This window comes from Sylvia atricapilla, chromosome 3, assembly GCF_009819655.1.
Source record: "Sylvia atricapilla isolate bSylAtr1 chromosome 3, bSylAtr1.pri, whole genome shotgun sequence".
NCBI classification, from domain to species: Eukaryota; Metazoa; Chordata; class Aves; order Passeriformes; family Sylviidae; genus Sylvia; species Sylvia atricapilla.
Genome location: NC_089142.1, coordinates 84,623,949 through 84,641,037, shown reverse-complemented (window position 1 = coordinate 84,641,037; position 17,089 = coordinate 84,623,949). Strand labels below are relative to the sequence as shown.

Sequence of the window (17,089 nt, the reverse complement as noted above, 5' to 3'; positions counted from 1 at the left end):
GAGCCAGTGGCTGTAGATAACATCATTGCTTTTTGTAGCAGAACTGGGGCCTCCAGAGCTCTTCCTCCTAGGCCGAGTGACCACAACTGGAACCAACATTCAGAGAAGTGTCTGTATAAAAGTCTATCCCCCCTGAATCACAAATAAGCTTAAGGGAAGCTCCCCTTCTCATCCATCTGAACTTTCAGGAAAGCTCTCAAGTCTCCTGCTACCAAAGAAGGCATCAATGATCTTAGACATCTTTTCCAACCTAAATGATTCTAAGGTTCCAAATGCTGTCAATCCTAAAATAAGCTCATCATTTTTCTAGGAGCAGAAAAGGAATAAAGCACCAAGCCCACCACCTCCTCTTGAAGGTGTCATAAGAGTTCAAGTTGCTCTTTTGTGCATGTCAAACAACACTCAAATACTGCCGATCATGACAACTACTCACAATGCACACACCATAGATCTTCTGCCTGCTGGAAACTCGTCTGTCCCAGCTCATGGCCCATTTGTGTGTTACAGTCTGTTCACTGCTAATCTAGGCTGAAATCCTTTGGGGCATTTCAGCCTGGCTTTCCTTCATGCCCACATCCTGACAGTAGTTACTCCACCCTCACACTGTCCTGTTAAAAACTGGATGCAGCATATAAAGGAGAAGCTGGAAGAAGCTGGTCATTGAGAAGCTGGAAGAAGCTGGTCATTAAGAATTCTTAAAGAGATTATGCCAAAAGAGCAGTGATTTCAGGAAGTTCTGAGAAAAGGAGAATGGGCCATGGAGGGAAGACAACTTGAAATACCTCAGGGAGGGACTTCTCTTTTCCTGAATGGGTACTGCTCAAAACCAGATTCTAAAAGCAACAATAGCTGAGCAGTGAAGAGAGCAATGAATTTTATCAGCTATTTTCAGCCCCTGTAAATGATTCCCTGTAAATTCCCTGTTACTCAGCTTTACGTGGGATTTGACTGAACAGGCCTTTGGTCCTGTCCCTTGCTTGGCACTTTGCTGGTTCTCGTCTCGCTCTGGCTGCCTCAGCAGAGTCAGGCAGGCTTTGAACAGCTGAAAAATGGCTGGGGCATCGTGTGTGCTTTGGCCAAGGCATAGCTGCTAATTAGTCAAACAGCAACACAGTTCACTCACCAGAGCCTTGCTCCAAGAGAAGCTCAGCATTTCAGGGAATCTAAAATCAATTGGAGGAATTGCTGGTTGCCAGTGGGCTGACCACGTTTCCAGGGTTTTGGAATGTCAGGTAAAGGCCTCAGCTTAGGTCTCAAAACTGGTGGTTGTGAGGACCTTTGCAAAGTCATTATGATCGCAGGCAACACCCTGACATGCCTGGCACGGTGCCAGAAAGGCACAGGACGAAGAACTGAATCCTTTGTCACAGACTGTGCCTGAAGGGCTCTGGGTGAACTCCGGGCACTCTGTCGTAAGAGCAGATTCTCACTTTGGGCACAGCAAACTTAAAACAGTGGGTGGCTGAGACACAAATCCATCTGTCTGTACCTTCTCCTGTCCCTCCATGCTGCCAGTGCCACGTTTAGAAAGCTTCCAGTTTAGCATCTCTGTCTTTGTACTTATCCTGTTTGCTCCTTTGGGGAGTAAAGGGTACCCAAAATAGCAGCAGTAATGTGCAGCTGATTGCAAGTTCACAGGAAGGGATGGGATAGATGCCCTGAGACACTGTTGAGCTTTCCTCCAAGCAAATAAGCACAACAAATCAGGCACTGCTCAGCTGCCTGTGCACAACCCAACTGCAGTGGCAGAGCCGTGGCCATCAGGCAGACTGCCTACTGCCCATGGCTCTCCAAGGTGCCATCCACACACTACTTGCTCCATAGAACAAAGTTTCATGATTGCTTAAGGTTTGCTTCCAGAACCCCAAATTAGCAGCAGAGACAATTGCTTCATCAATGACTCCATCAACAGAGCAGGCATGATCTCAAATTCTGGACAGCCCACTCAAAGCCAGGAACTCTCAGTACTACTAAGTTCTTCCTGCATTAATTTAGCCTTAAAATAAGGTTCAACAGAAACACTGTCTTCTATACCCATAATACTCACAGCTGAAAGGATGCAAGGCCAGCAAAAGCAGAGTTTGTGTTTGCAAAGTCAAGGGCAACTTGGCCGCAGTGGGACAGGAGGTAGGGGAGGAAGAGGAGGAGATAGCAGGAGGGCCAGGCAGCTGTAAAGTTGTATTAATATTATGCTTGGAAGATAACGCAGGCTATCAGATACATGGCTGCTCCATAGGTAGTGCCCTAGGCCAGTTACCTGCTGGTACAGGTTGTGGCAAAGCTCTGTCAACACCAGCAGAGCTGAGCAGTGCCACAGCAGGCAGCATCTGCTGCTGGGAGCTGGGAGGGAGGGGTTCAGCTGCACAGCCCTGACCTGCCACTACTGCAGCCTTAGCGAACTTAGGTTTCATTATGAAGATAAGTTTGGCACTCAAGGCTCCCCATGTGCACAGTTGCAGTAAGGCTGAAATTGCTGTTTTGTGAGGCAGTGCCTGGAATTACACCACCAGTCCATCCCTCTCTCCCTCCATCCCCTCCCCAGCTGCCACCCACAGCCTCAGCGCTTCAGAGAGCTGCACTTCCCCACCCTGGGCCTGACGCTGAATGGAAATGTTTTAGCTCTGTGTGGCTCATTTGGCTTCTGCAGATCAACCCTTGAGGCCATCCTCAGCCCAGATCCAAAAAATGAGCTGAGGGAAGGGAATAATTTCTGCTGCCCCTGAAGCCTCATCTCTCTTATTGCAGCTGGCAGCTCAAAAGGCTCCATCCTGCCAAGACTGAATCTTAATTGGGATCAGTGGAAAAGACAAGCTGCTGCCAGGGCCGCCCTGATCCTGGTCTCACAGAGAACATGGGCAGAGCTTGCCCAGCTCCACAGGAGAAGGCCTTCACTAGAGTTTACAAAAAATAAAATTCCCTTCAGAGTATCAGTGGAAGCAGCAGGAGGAGGCCAAGGAGAGGACATGGCTTAGCCGGGTAGTTTGCAGTGGAAGTGCAGGCAGAACCACATCAAAAGGAAAATCCCCTGTCCCTGTAGCCTGCTGGGAAGGGAAGCCACCAGCAAAGGCTGAGGGGTACAGCTAGTAATCCCCAGGCCCTGCAGTGAATTCAAATACTATAACCATCTCTGAACAAACACACACAAAACCATCACAGTCATACCCAGAACTGCTCTTGCCAAGGGCTACAAGGAAGAAGGACAAGGTAAATTTTTCATCTTAGAAGAGAACGACTAGAGCAAAAGCTCTTCAAGCATTCCATCTGCACATGGCATCAGGATGCTACATGACACTTTTTCCAAGCCACAGCTGCTGACTTCAAGCCCACTTGCTTCAAAGACCCTGGCAGAACTCACTCATACCTCCGTGATTAGGCACAGTCTAGCCACCCCTTTGGCTCTGTGGAGGCAACCAGAATCAACACTGCCAACTCCTAATGCACCCAAGATGGGTGCTCCTGACCCAGTTTCCTTACAAGCACAGAGTCCTGTCATCTCAGCACTGTCTTGCCCCAGCAGCAGCAATGTGCAGCAGGAGCAGGGCAGAGTGAGTAGCCATCAGCCTGGGTTATATAATTTGTATTATTTTTTTAATTATTTAAATTTAAATTTTAAAATAATTTATATTATTTTTACACCATTTTTTCCACCTTGCATATTTAGGTGCATTTCCAAGTCCCTGCATCAGAGGAAAGCCACCGTGGCAAGTCTTGCTCAGACTGGGAGCTTTAGAAGAGCCTCCCTTGCTGACTCAGGGGGAACAGAGTTACCAGGAACTCTTGCAGCAGATGCCATGTCAGAGCTGCTGGATCTGAGCAATGAAAATGGGCTCTTGCTCTGGTAAAATGGCTTTAATGGGATTTTCCAGGCAGCAAACATGTTTTAAGGGACACACCCAGGACATTCAGCCATCAGCAACACGACTGCATGCAGAAGGCTCTTGGCCAGCCAGACTGGGAGAGGCATTTAAACACAAGTTTCTTGCCTTCATCTTTATAGCCTGCTATTTCTCTCCCGAGTTGCTAAGGATGCCTCAGAGCACATCCCTCTGGGATGCCCCTGATACAGCAGAGGCACAGCCACTAACAGCCCATCACCAGTAAACTCTAGCTTTAGAAAACCTGTGCCAGAGAACTCCAGCTGAACCCCCAGCAGCTGGAGGGGTTTTCATTTCCACTTCTCCAGGGCTGGTATTTCAAGGTGTTTTGATTTCTTTTTAATCAGTGCACATGGCCAGCTCTGGAGGGGGCTGAACGAAGAGAGGGAGGTGGTGCAGCCACTGTTTCTGTACAAAGTATTTCCACATGCAAGTGAAACGGGGCTCAACTCGCTCGGTGCGTGTTTTGCAGTGCGGTTACGGGCTGCCGTTCCGCCTCCACAAAGCTGTTATTTATTTACTTAAAGACTTGCATTCCATGGAAAAAGATGCCTCAAGATAGCACTGTGTTTCTAAAATTAAACCCAGCTGGATGGAGTGGGGAGCAAGCAAGTGAGCACTCCTATGCTCCCAACAGCAGCAGGAACAGGGTTCCCCATGTCCTGGACTCCCCTGCCCTCACTGAGCAGCAGGAGAGCCTGGCAAAATGCCTGCCGTGTCCTCAGCCATGAGGGAGGCAGCTCTCTGGGAAGTCAGACCAAGTGCCTTACTCAACAGCAGGAGTGCCACTTCTTCCCATGTCAGGGGATGAGGGTGTAAGAGCAGTGCTAGCCCTTCCTGCCCCAGCAGCTCAGCAAAGCCCCCACCCTGCTGCAGAACAGCAGACACCTCCTCACCATGTGCCTGACACACGTTTGAGTGTGGCCAGAAGTCCTTTAACAGAATTTGTGAGGAAGGCTGCATTCATGAGGCTCATCTCCTACCTAACCCAGCCAACATTTTCATCTAGTGTGACTGATAGCATCCTGCTCACAGTAGCTCTATTAGCCCTTGCTGTTGTAACCTAAGTTAAGAAACCTGTTCTCACAAAAGCCATTTATAGAAGGGAAGAGGAAAACCGAAGTATTCCTCCAACCTCACATGGCACCAGCAAGAAATGAAATCCCTCCCAGACACACTCTCAGCACCTGTTCCCCTGTCCACATGAGCACAGGGACTTGCCTCTACATCTACAAGTGGCTCTGCTCAGAAATGAGCACATCAGCTCATCAGAGCAGCTGTGCCAGAGCTGCTGCTTAGGGGCTTTACCATGGCCTGCATTTAGCCTCATCTCTCAGACAAAATGTCTCCTCACACACACAGCTGAAGCTTTCCAAAGAACAAGTTGGGCACTGGTGGAGGCCCCTGCACTCATCAGGACTGGGAATGCCTTGGAGGGTCTAGGGAAGCAAAGCTCCAGCAATGGCAGAGGTGGCTCTGCAAGGGCCGTGGGAAGTGAAGCACAGCCCCAGACCTTGCTTCCCTGCACCAGAAGGTTCACACAAGTGTGGGACAAGAAAAGCTGATAAAGTAGTCTGAGGCAGACCCAGAATGAACAGGAAAAGAAACAAGGATGATGGCTAATGGGAATGGCTGAGCAACAGGATAAATGGTGAAAACAGTGATGAGGTCAGGGTGCCCATGCAGTTGCTGCCTCCAGGCTCATGTGCCAGCTCTCCCAGGGCCTCAGGACCATGTCCTGTCCTGAGTACAGGCAGGAGCTGCTGCTCCTTCACCTATGAGCAGAGACAGTCCCTGGCATCACACGAAACTTGTTTCAACCGAGGCAGAGAGGACAGTCCCACCACTACTGGCCTGGACTGATCCAAGAGAACCTGACCACACATATGTGGGCCAGACCAACATGTCATTCTTGGTAAGTCACTCAAATTATTGTTTGCCTATGGGGACACTAACTTGGTATTTCCATTGATCTGAGCACTCTGCAGTGAGCACTTGGAGACAGATTTCCAAGCCTGAGTGCTCTTCATGCCTGACGTGCAATTGGAGGAAATTATGTTTACTACCAGATTGACAAGGTTTTTTTTAGCAGATGGGCTTTTGTCCCCTGATTTATCCTAAATATTAGAGGTTGCCTTGCTTCCTCCCAAAGGAAAATCTTCACAGGTGTTGGTGATAGCCCAGACCCTGTTGTAATGAGAGTGAGAGGTGCAGACTTTCAGGGTGCATTGCAGAGCTGAGGGAAAGGGGGAGGAGGAGTAAGAGAAGTGAACTAGCCACCAGAGAAGATCTCAGGAAAGAGCCTGACTCTCATCAAAGCTCAGCTATTTCTGCAACTTTGCCCATTTTCCCATAATTATACTGGTTCTGCTCTGCACAGCACTAAGTCAGGTCTACTGATCCCTGTCCAAAGTCCTGCTGCCTTCCTGTTTGTATTAGGGTGCCAGCATGGGTTAAAAATTAGAGAGTAAGATTGCCTCAGTATCTGATTTATCCCCTTTCTTCCTTACATCTTGATTTGGGATGTGCTGGTCAGCATCCCCCAGGGAGAGGATTAATCAGGAACAGACAGAGAGCTGGAAGCTGCCTGACAAGGACAAGACCATGGCTATGGAACAAGCTGCAATTTGGAATCTCTTGCTTTGACCCTGGTACAAGTCCAAGACATGCTTGCTGATGCATCCCAGCACTGACATACCAGGAGATGGCACAAGACCAGCACCCTCAAGGCCACAGCTAGATCTGGTCCTGATGTCACATTGCCTCAGTGCTGGAGATACTTCTGTGGGGAAAGGCTGTCCATCCCTGTGACTCCAGAGACAGCTCCAGCTCTCCAATTGCAAAAAAGGGCCTCCTCTCCACTTAGAGAGCAGCTCTCATTTCAGAGACCAGAGCAAGGGAAGATGTCACTGCCATTCCAAAAGGGCAGTGACACACATTTAACATTTGGTCCCTGGATGAGAAATGGCTGCACCACAAGGAGGACAGTGGGAAGGCAGGACAAAGCACCCGATCTACCTGGCATCTACCTGGATCTACCTTCCCACTCCATGTGAAGCCAAGCTGAGCGCAGAGCAACAGCATTTTTTTTTTTTTTCATTCCTCAGCCACTGTGCACAAAGCATCCTCTGATATCTTTACAGACCATTGGCTTTCCAGGAACCACCACTTGCAAAACAGTGGCAGAGTTTGACAATCAGAGCATGAGCAATAGATTCACCACAGACAAGTTCTTGGTAGTCTCTCATGAGGCATCCAGGCCAATTCTTACAACACTCATGGTATTCTGGGGGATAATAAGACATGAGCTTTGCCCCTGCAGACCTACTGGTAAGGGAGAGTCTTCACTTACAAAGAGACGAATAACAAGTATTTGTCAGATTTCTTGATACAATCACAGTTTCCCCCTCCCACCAATGTTTTAAAACCTTGACAAAGAACATGGAGAGACAGGAGCCCTCCTCTCTGCAGGGGCATGCTGCAACATCACACAATGCCCACCTCCAGCACACCCACCTCCCTGTCTGCCCCACAGAAAGGAGTGTCTGGGGCTGATGTCAGCCCACCAGGTCCCTGCAGCCTCTCCATGACTGATGTGCTTTCCTTGGTTATCATCTGCCTCAGTCCTTGCTGGAATAGTGCACTGAATAGGCCTTCTATGAAGGGAGAGTATGGCAAAGGTCTTGCTATAACATGACAGACAGACCCAACCACTACTGATTACAGACACTTCTGACAAACAAAAGCATTTTTCCACATCTCGCAGCCATAAATCATGGAAGTGTTTTCCCAGATCACAGAATCACAGACTGTTCTGAGTTGGAAGGGACCCACAAGAATCATCAAGTCCAATTCCCATGTGAATGGCCCAAACAGGGACTGAACCTACAATCTTGGTGTTTTTAGCACCATATTCTGATTAACTGAGCTATTCTTCCCCCCTCCTATTTTCTGTTTCTTTTTTAAAATTAATGTAATTAGAGATGTAGTCTCCTTCCATGAGCACTCAAGAAATTGGCTCAACACAATCGTGCCCCACATCTGAAACAAGGTGGGCAGAGAAGAATTCCTGGATTCTCATGTAAAACTATTCACAGCATTTCAGACCTTTCTGGACCCCTGGGGTTCAATGCTGTGACATAGTGGGAAAGATACAGCAGCTCACTCAAGGCAAGCCTCCACCACACTGCTGAGTCTGTGGTGGAGAGAATTAGGGGAAAATAGCAAAAAAAAAAAAAAAGGCAAAAGGGAGGGAAGAAAAAAGCAAAAGATATGAAAAAGAGCAAAAAGTGGGGAAAGACAAAAAGGGAAAAAAGGACTTTACCTCCTGGTGAGCCTAAGAAAAGTAGAGATAAACAGCAACTATGCCTCAGAGAAAACAGCAAGAAGCCCATTAACTACAAACAAAATCTATCACAATAATAATGAAACTCAAAACTTTTGGGCTTTGAGAGGGGGGAAAAACCTAAACTTTAATTTTTTTATTTCCTAGTGGTACAAATCTAGGGCCAAGCAGATTTCTCCCAGAAAGCTCCATGTCCACTATGGCAGACAAAAACAGTCATCTTTGTTTAAGCAGAAGCCAAAAGTTATAGACAGAGAAAAGTGGTAAATGACAGACTCAGCCCTTCCCAGTAAGAGCAGAGAGCTCCCCATACACTCCTCTTCACTCCCAGTCATTCAGCTAAACCCCAACCCTAGTTTTGCTCAAAAAAAAGCCATGAGGCACTTACCTTGCTCTGTGCAGCAATGACAAGGACAGGGAGTTCCATGATCACGGGAAAGGTGACAACCAGGAAGACAGAAGGAGGATTCTGTGATGGACTGATGCTGAAGGGCAGAACACCAGCTCCTTGCTGTGTGTTCCAACCCCAAACAAAACATTAAAGAAAAGTCTTCTTACAATCCAGGCAGGATGTCTGCCTTGTTCAAAGCGGATAATTCAAATGCCACTGGGTTTCACCTCTAATAAGAGGAAAAGCAATCGTTTTGACTTCCTCTACCAAACCCCAGCTGCCAGGGTAGAGAACTCAGGGAGGTGCCTGCATTTTCATCCTGACTCTACGACTCACATGATACAGATGTTTCAGAAACATCCCTTTGCCTCTCCCCTTGCATCTGTACAGCAAGAACCTAAAAGTCAGAATTTTAGCAAAGTGTGAACCAAACAGATCAAAACAGAGAAACTAAAAGCCTTTCTAATGACTAAGAGCCAAGAACCTTCCCATAGAACACTCAGACTCTCATTTGCTGCCTGATGATCCTCAGCCTGTGCAAGCAACTACACCCTAATTACCTTTGCTCATTTCCACAATTCTTCCCACCTGAGGGCCAGAGCCAATAGCTGGGACTTTGTCTGGGGTCCCTGGGAACTTTAGAGCTGCAAGAATGTGCTGCATAGCCAGCAAGGCTCCCACTGGAAGCTATGTATGATCTTCTCAGGAGCTCAAGGTTAAAGCATTGCCCTTTGATGAGGTGAAGATAAAAATAAAATGTTATGGCTTAAGGATAATTTTATGAGAGAGCTCTTTCCCTTAGCTGAAATGGGGAGATCTGTGTATGAATGAAACAGCTGCACACATTGCCTCTATGATGAGGACAAGGTTCTGCCCGTGAGCTCCAAGGAATTCCTCAGCACACCCTCCAATTCAGCAACAAATTAGCCCTATACCTTGTGTGCATCTTGCTTACCCCACTGTTCTGTGTCTAACTTCTCTCCAGACTCCCCACCTTGCATTTCTGAAGTCTTCACTCCTGATGTTGGCTTTCCTGCTTTCTTTTCAGCTGGCCTTATTTAACTCCTTCCTTGGCAGCAATGCTGTCCTGCCCACTTCTCCTCTGAGTTGATGCTCTTGCTGTTGCTCAGTTACGTAAGTTAGCTCAGGATCAGTGCTGCTGCCCTGCACTCCCTTCCTCATTCAGAATAGTCGTGTGCAGCCACGAATTATGAACTGCTAGATATCAGGACTGTCTTACCTTTTTCTTTTCTTTAAGTGAACTCCTGTGTACTATATGTAGTTCTGAAACAGGAACTAATGAGAGGTTTTTAAGAGGACTCTTGGATATGGTAACGTGCTGGCTCCATGATCAGCTCTGCACCACTGCATGATGTAGGGAGGATGTGCTTGTGTTCCCAGTGTTTCTTGTTCCCCCAGAACAACCTGTGGAGGTTCTCACCAGTTCTGCAGTGATGATGTCACCTAAAGAGCTGCATGCTCTTGACCAAAAACCCAGAGCTTAACAAAAAGCTGCACCCAGACCCCTACTCACCTATTGGACTTTGCGGCAAAATGCACGCAAAATGAAACTACAAAGAAATGTACAGAGACACAGTGGGGGCAATAGATCTTTAATTTTTTTTTTTTTCTTTTGTTTTTTAGTATTACAGTATATTCTTATAAAAAGATACAGATAAAAAGGACACTACAGGATTTTTACATTTAATTCACTTATAGTCTTAAACTGACTAAGAAATGAGGATAGGCCAAGGCATTACAGCAGCACACAACCTCCCACTTCAGTAAGCAGCACTGTACTTTCTAGCTTGGCAGGCAGGGCCACCTCCCAAAGTGACCTGCGAGTTTCAAGCTGAGCAGGCTTGCAAGGGAGCAGAACAGCTGCAGGTGGGGATGACTTGGAAGGGAGGCGTTGAGCACAGAGTGGCTCAGGTACCGAACATTCCCTCACAATTCTAAAAACTGCAAAGCTTTAAAGAGCCTGTTCAAAGGCAAGCAGCAAAGGGGCAAATGGCTTATCATAGAGGCTTTTCTAGATCAATTGGCTCAGAGCTCCTAGTGGGGGAGGCTAAAAGGACCAAGCCCTACATGAGCTGTGGTAGAACATCTTGTAAATAGACAGAACTGTCTAAAGGAGAGCTTTAATCCAGATCCTACTTTTAATTATGCTGATGTAAGACCTGAGCAACATGAACTGGTTTACTGTGGATCAATTCTACATTACTACCCACAACAGAAGACTGGTTTGGAACCACCCAGACTCTTTCAGGAAATGAGGTGCCAAAACACCATGCTAGACTCATGGCATCCTTCTCAGCAGGCACTGAGTGAGCAAATCTGGCCATCTTCAGGAAATACTGGTCATCAGAACTATTACTTAGATTAGTAGATAGCTTTTTTATATACATTATGTAAATATATAAATACCATATTTTCAGTTGGCCAAATTGTATTATCCAGGTTGGACCCTTCTACCTTTATAAGGGAAACTAGGGTGGCCAGTGGAGACTAACTTTTTTGGATGGCAGGCAATCAGAAATCTCCTGTCAAGTACAGAAGCCAAGGAGCTATGGCCAAACATCTTATGATTGCCAGAGACTCCACAGGTAACAAACCAACTAGTAGAAAGATTTTGCTTGCCTGGGCTAACCTGAGCAAGTGGGCTGGAGGAGAAAAGACATAATGTAGATGAAATCTTTCTTTGGTCATGAAGACAAGGAGGAATATTAGCTCTGAGGAAGGAGAACTGTCCCAGTTTGTCTCACCAATGTGTTAAATCTGGTGAGAAGTTACAGGGCATGGCCATCTAGCCAGGCTTCTCTGGAATTATGGACCAAATTCATGTGGAAGGGTGAAGTTTGAGTGAGCAACTGTGCACCTTAACTCTTCTCAGTCTTCTCACTGTGACACATAAGGAACCAACATCTTTTGTAGAAAGTGTTTTCAAATAACTAGCCTCCATCAGCTCACCACAAGCTTTAAAATGAGTGCCTTCCCAGAACCAGGGGCAGAGTAATTACGACAAAAGCCAGAAGGTTTTTTTTTTCTTTCTTCCCTCCCTTCCCACACCAAGACTGCTCACCTGCATCCCCTGGCCTGGCTCAGCTGGTACAGGAGCCAAGCCAGCTCTCCAGCTGGTGTAATGCCCTGGCACAGTCTCAATAGTCTTTGCTGTAATGCAGTGTATACATACAAACATAGCAAACTAAAATAAGGCAAAATAAATAGAGGTGTCAGATTTACAGGTTCCCCTTAGAGATTCCTAAAACCTTTTTTTTTTAAAAAATCATTTAACCCCCAAACAAAGAGACAAACAAAACCCAAAACAACCAACCTAGAAACAAAACTGCATATATCATGTACATCATCTACTGTACAACAGATCTCCTTTCCCCTCACAGAAACTCCTGACACAAGCTTCTCCCATGCAACCCAGCTCAAAGTGTGATCTTTCCTAAAGAAAAGGAAAGATCTAGCCAGTGGGGCTGATCGTTATGGAAACACCTGCCCCACAGTCTCCCACCAGGATCCTTTGCAATTCCTTTCCCTTCCTCAGACATTGTGAACACATTACAGAAATGCTTCTGAAGGACATCCAGGTTGTTTCCCTAGTGAGGAAGTCTCTCAGCCCTGAACATTAATTCTGCTTCTGCTCTCATAGGGAACTGGTGCCTGGACAATGGCTGTGCTACAGAGCATGGAAGGGTCTTGCTCCTTGAAGTCACTTTACCTTGTAGCATTTCTAGAGACACGATAGACTGAGAAGAGTGACTTGGTTCAAAGCAAGTGGAAGGGGGAGGGAGTCTTCTTCAGTCTTTCCTGGGATCATCCTAATGCAACCTATGCAGCAACAGTGGCAGAGACACAGAGGTGAGTGAGCACTAGACCTCTAGGGACAAATTCTGGAGAGTTAGAAAGTACCTCTTCTAGATGTGAGGAATTTCATCACAAAGTCAGCAATTACTGTATTTCTGCAGGAAGCAGAACAAGCCCTCAATTATGCCTTTTTTTCTCACATCTCCTTCTTCTCCACTTATTTACAATGATAGAGTGACTTCTCTTAGAATGCTGGTTCTAGCCACAGGTGCAAGGACAACAGCAAACCCTAGCTCTTCTCCAGCTTCTCCAGTGAGGTTAGACCTCAGACTTCTTCCTAAACCTACTCAGGAATAACATTTTCTTTCTCCTTCAGCACCTGGCAACTCAACCACAACTGCTGAAGAAGAGAGTATTATATGCACTCACAGTACCCAAGAGATGAGGAATTTGACTTCAGCAACGATCTTATGCCAGGCTCTACAGCAAAGCCAAGTTTTCCTTATCTTCTGTGTGGGTAACCTCACCTCATACAGTAGATAAGTTAATGGGCCTCTCTGCTTGTCAACACTTGTATGAAAATATTGCTTGCCTCAGTGTGAAACTGAACTTTTCCAAAACCTTCTTCATGAACTTTCACCATGGAGTCAAGAGCCTGGAGGACTGTCCAGCTCGCTGAATGAAGCTTTTCGCCACCATCACTGATTAAAAACAGGGAGCCTGGGGAGCTGGAGTGCTGAGAAAGTTGAGCTGCATTGAATCAGGGCACGATTCTGAGCTTTTTGTCCATCCCCATAAGGATCCTACAGCTGATTTAGAGAAGTTGCAGAATCTCTTACGAATGTATGAGTCAAAGAGGTGGCAAAACTATAGCAGCTTTGACTCTCAGTGTGGCTGGAGTGTTGTCACGTACCATTATACAGGACTTCTTTAAATCAGGGCTGAACTGTGTACACAAAGGGACAGAGGATTTATCACTCTCTCTGCTTTTGCTACATTTGTGGCCTGGCAAAGTGACTTCAGTTTCAGAAAGCACAGCACAAACCTGGTTTGACAAATACTGGGGCAGGTGAAATGCTGTATTTGTATTCAAAGGGTTTGCCCTGAGGTGTTTCTTCTCTGGCAGCTACCACGCTGACAGTCAGCCTTATCAAACAAGTACCTGGGGAGCAAGCAAGCAGCTGTACTTGCACATCATCTTGCACTAGGACTGACCTTGGCACTATATGTGAATTTCTGGGTGAGTCCTAAACCCAGGGAGAAAAAAGAGGGAGGGAAAAAACCCTACAGTGTTCTAATCCCTAAAAGCATAATCTTTGGAATTCAGGGATTATTCAAATCTAAACTCAACTGTATACCAATTTGGCACATATTACCACCTCTCATATGGCTTACATGGCATAGGTTACATGGCATGCTTTAAAACAAAACAAACGAAAGGGCTGGGATATATAGCAAGTCTACTTCAGGGAGCAGCAAGGAGCTTGTTAATATAATTTACAAGAGACATTTCAAAAAATCCATTTGTAATTTAAAATAAAAATGCTTAAAAAAGTGAGATTTTTTTTCTTAAACCTTTAAGAAATAGTCTTTCTTCTACAAGGTGCTTGTGTCCACTGCAATAGGCATTGCTGTTAATAGCTAATCCCAGAAGGGGAGTGGGATAGTAAGGGAGGAGAATGCACCCAGCTCTTGTAAGATACCAGCTCTTTACGATGAGTATTATACAGAGGCGCGGCAGTCTGGAATGTCCTAAATAGGGAAATTCTGGGGCGGGAGACTCAAAATTCAGTAAACAATGAAACATCAGTTTAACAATTCTGACTTTTTTGCTTCTCTCCATAGTTTACATAATTATTTAACTCTCAAAATGTTCAGAAAACCACCACAGTTTGCTTCTCCAATATTGTAGTGTGTAATACTGATCAGGCAGCGTGCATTGCAGAGGAAGTTCTGTTCTGCAGACTCAGTGCAGAGCCTGAGGTTAAGTGACATTCAGAGAAAAATCAAACCAAATGATTAAACTTCCCTGGGATTTCTTAACATTTTGTGCTGTAGACTAATGCAGCAATTTGTAGATGGTGGGTCCCTCTTCTCAAATGTTCTCTCTTTTCTTCCTGTCTAGGAGGAAGAATCCATCACCATTCTTTGTTTTCCTTTTTTCCTTCTCCAGGGAAGACAATAAAAAAAAGAAGAGAAGTTTGAAACAAAAGGTTAAAAAAAAAAAAAAAAAGGCCATGACAGCTCACACAATCCAATCCCTTTCCTAGAACAATGAAGACACACAGAATTCAAGCTTCTTCTTGGGTTCTTTGCTTTTCTGCTTATATATTTAATTCATGTAACTTAACTACAAATTTATTTGTTTCTTCTGAATTAACTCAACTCCAAAGCCTGCTTGGCTTACACAATTCTGTGTCCTCCTCGAAAAACTCTCAGTTTTAATTATGGTTCCCTTGGTTCATCCCAAGTGATTTCTTCAAAATGAAAAAGTCAGCATGCTCCAAGGCTCTCCTTTGACACCATTCATATCTTACTGAGTGACATGGTTCCCCTCGGCAGGAGTGGGGTGTGTGCAGTGGAGGTCAGGCTGTTAGACAGAAAGACCAGTTCATGCCAACAGCAATCACAGCTAGCATCAAGTGGAAAAAAAATCACACTTCTGGCAGGTAGTGAACCTGTTCGCTGTTTGCTACTGGAGACCTGCGGATGGTACTAGGGAGCTCCCAATTTCCAATTTTGCACAAACAGATAAGAAATTTTCCACTGATTCTCCACCAGCCTCCAGCAATGACAACAGGCTCTACAGTCATCTATTTGAAATCCCAACCTGGCAGGGACTTAGTTTTCTAAAGGAAAGCCAGAGTTTCTTTCCAAGAAGATGCATTTCATAGCTTTGAGACTCAACCACCAAGAAATTCCAGAAAACTCCTTCTAGCAAAGCAGAATCCAAAAGACTTTTGCAAGTTATTAAATGCTGATCCTGATTCTTGAATATCATTTTCTTATAGAAACTGAAGACTTCTTTCTAAGCTTCACTTTCTTTGGGCAGTGTAGGCCACACAAAAATGACACAGGACATGAGCTTAAATGCATCTTTCAGGTGCTAATCAATGGCTTATAAAATCCAATTCTAAAAGGGAACTGGAAACTTGAGAACCACATCTCAACAAACCCCTGAAGGCCAGTCTAGATTCTGAAGAAGTGATAGTTGTTTACAGAGTTGTTCTGAAATTAGTCTTCCTTGTTATCAGCAAATTGAGATTATGACTAGTTTTTACTTTGGCACACAGAAAATTATCTTGTTCCAGCTGTGAGGCCGTCTGCAAGGCCCAAGTACTTTCTGTCATCACCATGAGGCCTTTGATGACACAACAAACTCCCAGAAGCAAATCTGTCGGCTCTGCATGGCCCAGTCACAGGCCCTGCTGGATCCACAGAGGCACTTATATAATGGTTCAAATTAGGAGAGAAGAGGGATGAGAGGAAAGCTGATCATGGAAAGGTAACATCTCTAGCTACAGACCAAAGAAAGCCTTTGTGGCAGCTGTCAGCCAGGTGCCATCACACACATTCATCTTCCTTGTTTTGCACTTTTTCATCACCTTCTTTTGGTTAATTATTTTTCTTCCTCTTGTAATTAATAATTTAGCTTTGTCACCACCCGCTCACGGCTTGTCTCTAAGCCTTGGTTCCCCGAACGCTTGCGGTTACGCTTGAGCTTGGATAAGTCTTTGTCAAAGACTTCACCCGACCTTAATGCTGACACCAGGTCATCAAACTCCCCACTCTCTTCAGAGATGCTTCCAGCTTTTGCTTTCTTTTGTCGCCTCTCTTTTTCCCTCTGTTCTTTTAGCTGTGGAGAAGGACACAAAGTCTTAGGATTAGCTAACCAAGATGCCAGATCACTAGGTACACTGCCAAGAAGCAGCATCAGCACAGATTAGGGGGAAAAAAAAAAAAAAAAAAGAGTAGGAGCTTATCCACAAGGCCATCACCTGTGCCAAAAGCAACAAGAGGCCATGCTGGGCTTCTCTTCCACACAGGCAAGAAAAAAGCAGAAGAAATGAGGAATGAATAGCAGCACACATCTGCCTCACAAAGCACAACTGGCCTGCAGCAAGAGGACACACGGGATCTGTCCATGCTGCTGCTGTTTTGTACTAATTTTACGGCAGGATAGTGCCAGCTCAGCTCTCCCTTTCCACTGCTCAGCTCCAGGATCAGTAGAACTGGCAAGGGATGGTGGTAGCTATCAAGAAGCAGGTCGCTCACTTTGCAAATGCTAGCCCCACATTGTAGGAAGACTCTATAAGCCTCCCTCATGGCGTATTAGGCCTATGTAACCACCCTACAGTGCTTTAACAGTGGGCCCTGAAATTTCCAGGCTGGCTGAGAGGAAACTTGAGCCTATGTCCTGGCATTTTATCTTTGTATCTAACAGTAAGGCTGCCGGCATACTGGTGTTTTATCTCTCTCCTCTTCTGAAAGGCACAAACCAGTGCGTTTGGCAGCAGCCAGGCCCAAGGCGCCAGCAGGGGGAAGGAGGCAAGGAAGGCACTGCCGAGTTCTCACGCAGCACAGAGGCTGAGGCTGGAGGGGGAGGCTGGTTCACACCAGCCCCTGGGGACACACACATTTGCCTCCCAGCAGCAAAACCCA

General features: G+C 45.9%; 1 protein-coding gene across 3 annotated transcripts in view; it reads right to left on the bottom strand.

Moving 5' to 3' along the window:
- Window positions 1-11,666: 11,666 nt before the first annotated feature.
- Window positions 11,667-17,089, bottom strand: part of DAAM2 (dishevelled associated activator of morphogenesis 2) — a 183,703-nt gene continuing 178,280 nt past the window's right edge. For all 3 annotated transcript variants that reach the window (XM_066316031.1, XM_066316030.1, XM_066316032.1), the window contains one exon: window positions 11,667-16,283. In XM_066316031.1, the coding sequence (XP_066172128.1) occupies window positions 16,068-16,283 (216 nt within the window). In that variant the 3' untranslated portion in view covers window positions 11,667-16,067. The remainder of the gene's footprint in view (window positions 16,284-17,089) is intronic.